Below are 9,173 nucleotides of genomic sequence, written 5' to 3'. Positions count from 1 at the left end.
GCGGGAAATAGACTGTTTATTGAGGCCTTCTGATGGTCGTTGCCAAGGCTTTCCAAAAGCAGCATTAAATAAAATGTTTTGGGGGCTGCTGGTGTCCCAGCGGCTGGGTTCCTGTGCTCCACTTTGATGCCCAGTTCGCTGGTGCAACCCCAGGCGAGGACCAACCACCGCTCATCAAGCCCTGCTGTAGCAGGCGTCCCACGTATAAAGTAGAGGAAGATGGGTAGGGATGTTAGCTCAGGGCCAGTCTTCCTCAGCAAAAAGAGGAGGGTTGGTGGTGGATGTTAGCTCAGGGCTAATCTTCCTCAAAAAAAAAAAAAAGGTGTTTTGGAAGGGAAGTCACCTTTTAATAGCGGAAGAAGTACCTCTTTTGGACACATAGCTCTGCGCACAGCCTGTTTCACAACGTTTGGAAATCCTTTAACAGTTTATGGAAGGCCACCCTTTAAACCAATCCAACAGCTCCTTTCTCCATAACCTGATTTTAGAGGTGTTTCATTATCTCTAATTACTCGGAGTAAATGATGATTACTCAGTGTTTTAATCATCAGTTTGGGTAGCAGTTACTCTAAACTCAGGGAAGCCCAGACTCCCATGGGTACTTTTGGAAGATACGGGGACTAGTCGGTGCATGCTCTCTGGTACCTCTGCACGCGGTCCCCAGGTGAGCCCCGGCTGCCTCCCCAGCCGAAGGCAGCGGCGGCCCAGCCCCTGCGGCAGCTGCGGACTCCGGCGCTGCTGGGGCTTCCGGGACCCAGGCCTGCGAGGCGAGGCCCGGCGGCTGGATGGGAGGATGTGGGCGGGGCTCCCATCCCAGAAAGGGAGGCGAGCTAGGGAGGAGGGAAGAAAGGAGGGGCTGCTGGGGAAGAGGAGGAGGAAGGAAAGAAAGAAAGAGAGAGAGGGAAAGAGGAGGAAGGAGAAGATGCAAGAGGGCAGAGGAGGAGGGAGGGAGGGACGGAGAGCGGAGCCCGGTCCGGAAGCTAGGTGAGTTTGGCATCGGAGCCGAGGGACGGGGGCCTGAGACGCCGCCGCTGCTCCGAGCTGAGTATCTCGCTTCTTTCCCTGATGGGATTCGCGTCCGCGCCGTCTTGAGCCTGCAGCGCCCCAGTCCTCGGCCCTCGCCCAGGTTCACTGCAGCCGTGCAGAGGTCCCCGGGAGCAGCTGCTGGCGAGCCCGCTACTGCAGGGACCTATGGTGAGCAAGGCGAGGTGGCGAGGGGCGCCGGGCAGAGGGGTCCGTGGCGCATCCTCGGGTGGAGAAGCAGGGGTCTCAGGCTGTGGCTGTAGCACAAGGTGGCCTATTTTTTTTTTTTTTTTTCCAACGGTGGTGCTAGAGGTAGGGATGCTGGCGCTGAAAGGCACTTCCATATCTGCCACTGCCTGTACCCAGGCCACTTTCTCCGTCCGGCAGCCCGGGCGATATACCCCTTTGGTCGGTTCGGGGCAGGAGAGGAGAGAAGAGAAGCCTTTAGTTGGGGGTCCTTGGGGAAGACTGCGGGGTCCTGAGCCTTACACGCTGCTGGTGGACTGGCCTTTGCCATCCCGGGACAGGAAGGGCCGGGAGAGAAATGAGAGTGTTGGCTCTGAGGTCCGGAGAGCGAAAGGGAGCTGAGGGCGGCGAGGTGGAGAGAAAACCACTAACGCGGGCTGGTTCTGCGGTGGGGAGCGCAGGTCAGCTGCCTCCGGAGCGTGTGCGCCGCCGGAGGGGCTGCGTAGAGGGGGACGTCACCAGACCCGGTCCCCAGCCGGCAGGCGTCCCCGGGAGAGCTAGCGAACTGCCGCCGCACACACGCCTCTTCCACGAGCTATTTTCGTAGACTTGCAGCATCCAAGGAGCCTCTCCTCTATCATTTCACGCTGTGGGGTCTGTAGGGACGATGGCCATGGTGCCAGGCACTCCAGGGAGCGTTTTCCTGCAGTGTCGTGTCCTATGGGGAGTTGGTGGCGAGAAGCACGGCGGACGCGCGGCTCTTACTGGCCCTCCCGGCCCGGAGCCAACGGGACAGGGTCCTGGGATTCCCGGGTCGCTGCAGGCCCCTCCCCGTGGGAGCTGGGCCCGCGACCTCGCAGGTCTCTTGGGCACCGCTTAGGTGGGAGGTTGGTGAGAGTCGCGGTTTGTGGGCTGAAGATGTTGTGAGCCGTTAAAACCCCAAAAGACATAGACTTGGTAAACTGAGGCTACCTCTGAACAAATGTCGGCGTTGGGAGAAGACTCGGGCAGGGAAGTAAAGGACAGTCGCCACGAGTTGCATCCCCGTCCCCCAAGAAAAACTTCTGGAGATGAAAGTTCTTTTCAGCTTTTATCTTTTTTAACTTAAAAAAAAAATGGGGAGAAAAACGTGATTAGCGATGAATCCTTCCGAATCCGAAACTGAAATACACCCGGCTCTCCCCAGCTCCTGGGTTTCAGCGCGGCGCGCGCTCCCGCCGCCGTCCGGGGAGATTCCTGGGAGCAGAGTCTGGTCCCGGATCCCGGGCGCCCGCCCCTTCCACCGTCCCTTCGGCGCGGGGACCGACCCTTCTCCATCTGCTTTTCCCATTTCTGGAGCTCCATCCATGGGGCTTTTTTAGGGTTCCAGGCGTCTCAAAAAAACTCTGCTCTCCCCAACCCTTTCGCAGTCAGCCCCAGCGGTGGCGCGGGAGGGGGAAAACCTACAGCCGCTCCACAAGTGGCGCGGCTCGGGCCAGGCGCGGACGGTCGTGCAGGGGCGCCCGCGGGCTCCCAGCCCGGCCGTGGAGTCGGGCGACGCCGGACAGTCGCGGCGGGAGGGCTGCGCGCTTGATTCTTTCCTCTTCCTCAAAGACGTCCCTCAAGTGCCCCCAAGAAGACAACCAAGTTTGTCGGGGGGAGTGAGGCGGGAGACCTGAGCTCTCAATCTCCGAAGAGACCCAAGGCGGGAACCGGGAACAGCCTCAGGAAAGGGAGGCGGGCGCAGTGGGCTTTCGAGCGGGAGTCGTGGGACTCGGGACCCCGGGGCGGGCCTGGGCTGACGCAGGGTCGCAGCGCAGGTTTTCGAAAAGGCCCTCGTGCTGAGCGACCCACGCGCGCAGCATCTTCGGTTAGAGTTAGGACATCCTAGTAATTCCTTGAGCTGTGGGCTGGCGAAATTCTTGAGGAAATATTTGCTGCGACTCTGCAGCTGGTGCAAAGGAGGAAGGGGGGGAAGGAAGTGGCGGGGGGAGGACTGGGAGGTTAAAAAATCAGAGAAGCTGGAGAGAGAGAGACGCAGACGCCGAGGTCCAGCGCAGGCCGAAAGCTGTTCACGGTTTTCTCGACCCCTGGGAACGTGGTGGGATTTCCTTTCTGCGCCGGGTCGGGAGTTGTAAAAGCTCGGGGACATTAAGACCCGAAACATGTGAAGCGCCCTCTCCGCGGCGACGCCTCCTTTCGAGCCGGCCGGAGCCGTGAGCGCCGGCGTCCGCCCCTCCGCCGCCAATGGCCCCGCCGGCCGCTCGCTTTGGGGATTTGCTTTACCCGGCGGGACGCGGCGCGGAGCTTCTCCCCGTAATGGAGTCGGAGAAAAGAGGCTGGCGGCCGCTCCCTCCTCACTTTCCCACACCGATCCCTGGCTGATCACCTCCCCGTCTGGCCCCGCGCGTGTCAGGGTCCCCAGCTCTTGGCTGGGAGCTGAAGCGGCTGCCTGGTGCATCTGAGCGTTCGCCAGGGGACTGGCTGTCGCTGGGAGCCCTGGCGGAGACCCGGGGGAGGAAGCGGCGGGGTGCGCGCGGCTGTGTCCCGCAGCGCTGTCCTTTTTAAGCGCCCCTCGGTGGGGAGGCTGTGAGCGGCCGAGGCTCCGCCGCCCCTCCCCGCGGCCCCGCTGGAGCGGGTTCACCCTGGAAGGCGCAGCCCCTCCAGCGCGCCCCACACGCTCCGGCCTCAGGCTGCTGGCTCGAGGGCCCGGCCGGACGCACCGAATGCCCAGGCAGAGGCGCGGGCCGCGTCCCCCGCGCGCGGCGCCCGGGGACCAGCCGAAGGCTCGGCCGAGCGCCGCCCCGAGCTGCTCGGGGCCGCGGGAGGCTCGGCGGCGGGCGCGGAGGCGGCCTCTCCGGGGGGCGGGGCGCGGGGGCAGGGCGCGCGGGCCCTTTCGCCGGCGGCCGCGGGGAGGGCGGCTCCTCCGTGCGCGGGGCGGGGCCTCTGCGTGCACGTGACCCGGAGGGGCTGGAAGAAAAACAGAGCCAGTCTGCGCCAGAGTCTCATTATATTCAAATATTCATTTTAGGAGCCATTCCGTAGTGCCATCCAGAGCAACGCACTGCCGCAGCTCCTCTGAGCCTTTCCAGCAAGTTTGTTCAAGATTGGCTGTCAAGAATCATGGACTGTTATTATATGCCTTGTTTTCTGTCAGTGAGTAGACATCTCTTCCTTGCCCCCTCCCGGGAATTCGCTCTGCCCTCTCCACCCCTGCTCGCCTTGTGTCCCTCCCATAGGACCTTCCTTCCAAAGTCCACACTCCGCTTTCTGGCAGCGCTGTCGCTTTCTTCTCGGCGGGGCAGCCTGGAGCTCTGAGCGTACCGGTTCTGTTTAAAGTGCTGCTTGCTCCCGCTCGCGCTCTCGGGTCGGGTGCCTTGCAAGAAAGGGGAGCGAGTGGGGGTAAAGAGATGAAAGGCCTGCAGCCCGGGGTTGTACCTTATGGGCTACGCACCCCCCGCCCTAAGTTGACTGGGGAGACCCCAGTGCCCCCGTGGCGCGTTCCCAGCTGCTTGTCAAAACTCACAGAGGTTGCTACCGGAAACATCCCCCCCTTCCTTGGGCGTGAGCGAGCGGGCGCCATCAGATGCTTTTTGCTGGGCATTTCAAACGCATCGGCCCGCAGTAAAATAAACTGTCAAGCCGCTCGGTCAGCTGCCATCCCATGTTCTCTGACTTGGCCTCTGGACCCGGCCGCCCAGTGCCTTCCCCCTGCCCTCCTTTCCCTCCCTCCTGCCCTGAACCAGCTGGAAGTTGTGGAAGTTGGGCTCGGAGGGCAGAGGAAGAAGGGGGTTGGGTGGAGGAAGAGGGGGAGAGGCTGAAGGTCTGAAGTGGAGAGCGATGGCATTTTAATTCCCCCTCCCCCACTTTTTTTTTTTTTTTTTTTTTTACCCCCTCAATGTTAACTGTTTATCCTTGAAGAAGCCAAGCTGAGATCATGGCTCAGATAGCAGTTGGGACAAAAAAAGATTAACAGGATGGAGGCTATCTGATTTGGGGTTATTTGACTGTAAACAAGTTAGACCAAGTAATTACAGGGCAATTCCTACTTTCAGGCCGTGCATGGCTGCAGCTGGTGGCGGTGGGGGTGTGTGAGGGAGAAGGTACAAACGATACTTCTGACCTGTTTTACATCTTGACCCCCCATCTCCGGCCCTGTATGCATATGCAGAGACATCTCTGTTTCTCTCTAGTTATTGGTGTTTATTTATTTTTTAACCTTCTACCTCCTCCCCCTCCCCAGAGACACCATGATTCCTGGTAACCGAATGCTGATGGTCGTTTTATTATGCCAAGTCCTGCTAGGAGGCGCGAGCCATGCTAGTTTGATACCTGAGACGGGGAAGAAAAAAGTCGCCGAGATTCAGGGCCACGCGGGGGGACGCCGCTCAGGGCAGAGCCATGAGCTCCTGCGGGACTTCGAGGCGACACTTCTGCAGATGTTCGGGCTGCGCCGCCGCCCGCAGCCTAGCAAGAACGCCGTCGTCCCTGATTACATGCGGGATCTCTACCGGCTGCAGTCTGGGGAGGAGGAGGAGGAAGAGCAGATCCACAGCGTCGGCCTGGAGTACCCCGAGCGCCCCGCCAGTCGGGCCAACACCGTGAGGAGTTTCCACCACGAAGGTCAGTCCCTGGCCCGAGTCTGGGCGGGGGAGGGCCAGCAGGGCCGGCTGTGGGGCGGTGGAAGCCCTGGGGGAGCGAGGTCAGGTTACATCAAAGCCGCACATCCAGGAGGCTGGGGAACCAGGCTGCCTACCTCCAAGAACTTCCAGAGCTGTGGCTGAATTTATTTTTTGGAGACGGAGGGGAGGGGTTCGGCGGAAGGGGAGTGACACCACTCAGACGTGGGCTAGCCCCAGCAGTGTGTTTTTGCTATATCAAAGCCTTTTCTGCCAGGTTTTCTGTCTGTTTTTTTCAAAGCACCTACTGAATTTAATATTACAGCTGTGTGTTTGTCAGGTCTATTCAATAGGGGCCTTGTAATCTGATCTGAATGTTTCCTAACGGATGTTTCTTTTCCAAAGTAAATCTGAGTTATTAATCCACCAGCATCATTACTGTGTTGGAATTTATTTTCCCCTCTGTAACATGATCAACAAGGCACGCTCTGTGTTTCCAAGATCGCTGGGGAAATGTCAGCAACACACTCACAAGTGGAAGACGAGGCAAGGGTGGCTGTGTGCGTGTTCCTCCTGCCTTTGCTCTGTTGGCCCTTCTCTTTCTTTACAACCACTTGTAAAGAAAACTGTACACAAAGCCAAGAGGGCTTTAAAGGGAGTCTGATGGTAGTGGAGTAAGGAGTTGACCACATGGAAATTATTAGACATACAAAGGAGACTGGGAGATGCTGTCTTTGGTGCCTGTGGAAGGCTAGCTGAGTCTCGCTGGTTAGCTAGCTGCCCCATGTATCTGCTCCTTTAAATTAAAGGTATGCTTATGTCCCCAGAAAAGCTTCTACCATATATAAGCAGAATTCACCACTTATCACCCAACTCTGAGCTAGTTCTTGACTTTTCAATCTCTCAAAAAAGTTCATGTGTTTTTTTTTTCTTTTCCTCCCCAACTGTGGCCAGAACATCTGGAGAGCATCCCAGGGACCAGCGAAAACTCTGCTTTTCGTTTCCTCTTTAACCTCAGCAGCATCCCCGAGAACGAGGTGATCTCGTCCGCGGAGCTTCGACTCTTCCGGGAGCAGGTGGACCAGGGCCCTGACTGGGAGCAGGGCTTTCATCGAATAAACGTTTATGAGGTTATGAAGCCCCCGGCAGAAGTGGTGCCTGGGCGGCTCATCACACGACTCCTGGACACGAGGCTGGTCCACCACAGTGTGACGCGGTGGGAAACCTTTGACGTGAGCCCTGCGGTCCTCCGCTGGACCCGGGAGAAGCAGCCAAACTACGGGCTGGCCATCGAGGTGACTCCCCTCCATCAGACACGGACCCACCAGGGCCAGCATGTCAGGATTAGCCGAGCGTTACCTCAAGGGAGTGGGGATTGGGCCCAGCTCCGGCCCCTCCTGGTCACCTTTGGCCATGATGGCCGGGGACATGCCTTGACCCGACGCCGGAGGGCCAAGCGTAGCCCCAAGCATCACCCACAGCGGGCCCGGAAGAAGACTAAGAACTGTCGGCGCCACTCGCTTTATGTGGACTTCAGCGACGTGGGCTGGAACGACTGGATTGTGGCCCCGCCGGGCTACCAGGCCTTCTACTGCCATGGGGACTGCCCCTTTCCACTAGCTGACCACCTCAACTCGACCAACCACGCCATTGTGCAGACCCTGGTCAACTCTGTCAATTCCAGTATCCCCAAAGCCTGTTGTGTTCCCACTGAACTGAGCGCCATCTCCATGCTGTACCTGGATGAGTATGACAAGGTAGTGCTGAAAAATTATCAGGAGATGGTAGTAGAGGGATGCGGGTGCCGCTGAGAACAGGCAGGCCTTGGGGGCACACACCCACACACACACACACACACACTCACACACTCACACACTCCCAGCCACTCACCCACACAACACACAGACTGCTTCCTTACAGCTGGACTTTTATCTTAAAAAAAAAAAAAAAAAGGAAAAAAAACCTAAACATTCACCTTGACCTTATTTATGACTTTACGTGCAAATGTTTTGACCATATTGATCATATATTTTGACAAAATATATTTATAACTACGTATTAAAAGAAAAAATAAAATGAGTCATTATTTTAAAGGTAAATGATGTTCTCTTTCTCTTTAATCTTTTCTCTATTCCTTCTGCCCCATCTCTTTGGAACGTGATTTTTTTCCTGTTGAGGTGGGGCTGGGGGCAGGACAGAAGTCAGAGGGTGGTAACTGGAGGTGATTAAGTTGGAGGCACAGGAAGTAAACTGATGGTAGAAAGATGATAATTGCCAGGATGAAGTGTTTTCCATTTCTATTTAGTGTTAACGAGGATGCAGGGCCCTCCCCCATCTGGATGGCGCATGCCTTGGAGAAACAGTGGGGTGAAAGAAGTAGGACAGATTAAAGACTCAGGTTGGGGCTCCTTGTACATCTTCTGTTTTTGTTCACCTGTTAGAGGTTTGTCCCAGCTGACTGTGACAGAGCAGAATCTCAACTCTAGGGAAATGATTCCCACCTCTGCACCGCATTTCCATTATTATAGACACCAAGGTTACATTTTCAAACCCAACCTAATTTGCACACTCACATATTAACATATGTGTACGTGCGTGTTTTCTTTCAACAGGAGTTTTTTTCTTGTTTTTGTTTTAGAAGTGGGTTTTTTCCAATAAAACTTAATGTGCCTTCAAAGTTTGGTGACCACTATTTTAATAGACCTCTGGTGGAATTCTCCAGTTTTGCTTGACTCTTTTGCCTTGTCTCCTATTCCCCACATGAAAGCCTTCATCAAGTTCAACATTCCAACAGACTGGGCTAGGTGGGGGGTGGCAAGGGGATCAGATACTGAAGGGTCAGAATTTCTAAGCAGGCACTAGAAAAGTCTTCCACTATGTACAATGTCTCGAGTCAAATGCCAACTCTCCTTGCCTCTCTGTGCTGCACCCCACTTCTCTGGAGCTGGGCAGAAAGTGATGTACTTGGTGGAGGTGATGTTCTGAGCCAGAGTTTCTTCAAGGAGAAAGCTTAGTTTTTGCCCAAACTGAAAAAGGAAAACGCTAATATGCTTGAGCAGCCTCTCTGAGTTAGGGCTGCCAGCAAGGCAGAGAAATGGCTTTTTGGAATGACACGGATATAGGGGCAAAGAGGACCAGAGGAGAGACCTTTGTTTTTCCTTATTTGCCACATGCAACTAAATGACGCCCTGGAATTTTAGCCTGCTCATTTCTTCTATGTGCATTTTTTTCTGCATAGGCTTGGATGGGCTTGGGGCAAAAGCAGTGTCTTTGTATAGTCTGTGTGAGGTGGGCTGACAGGAGTGCACTAGACATGAGTGGTGGTGGTGTGCGCACCCCCTGCATTCATGTACACACACTCTTCCA

General features: G+C 56.4%; 1 protein-coding gene across 4 annotated transcripts; it reads left to right on the top strand.

The window, feature by feature from the left end:
• The first annotated feature begins 600 nt into the window (after positions 1–600).
• On the top strand, positions 601–7,906 carry BMP4 (bone morphogenetic protein 4). 4 transcript variants are annotated; one of them, XM_008531859.2, is made up of 4 exons: positions 601–1,194; positions 4,220–4,344; positions 5,432–5,811; positions 6,762–7,906. In XM_008531859.2, exons 3-4 carry the CDS (start codon positions 5,439–5,441, stop codon positions 7,616–7,618), a joined length of 1,230 nt encoding a protein of 409 aa, XP_008530081.1. In that variant the 5' UTR covers positions 601–1,194; positions 4,220–4,344; positions 5,432–5,438; the 3' UTR covers positions 7,619–7,906. The 4 variants fall into 4 exon arrangements, with proteins under 4 accessions (XP_008530081.1, XP_008530080.1, XP_070450755.1 ...); XM_008531858.2 differs by having other exon boundaries at positions 811–984; XM_070594654.1 differs by having other exon boundaries at positions 848–984; positions 5,485–5,811; positions 6,762–7,883.
• The last annotated feature ends 1,267 nt before the right edge of the window (positions 7,907–9,173 follow it).

The sequence above is a fragment of the Equus przewalskii genome, chromosome 25 (assembly GCF_037783145.1).
Source record: "Equus przewalskii isolate Varuska chromosome 25, EquPr2, whole genome shotgun sequence".
Taxonomy (NCBI): Eukaryota; Metazoa; Chordata; class Mammalia; order Perissodactyla; family Equidae; genus Equus; species Equus przewalskii.
The sequence above is the reverse complement of the archived record's forward strand: the minus strand, read 5'-3'. Positions and strand labels throughout refer to the sequence as shown.

Coding starts and splice junctions, on each gene's coding strand:
- BMP4 (XM_070594654.1), top strand. CDS start 923: ATGCAAGAGGGCAGAGGAGGAGGGAGGGAGGGACGGAGAGCGGAGCCC. Junction 4,345..5,484: donor ATATGCCTTGTTTTCTGTCA/GTGAGTAGACAT, acceptor TATTATGCCAAG/TCCTGCTAGGAGGCGCGAGC. Junction 5,812..6,761: donor GAGGAGTTTCCACCACGAAG/GTCAGTCCCTGG, acceptor AACTGTGGCCAG/AACATCTGGAGAGCATCCCA.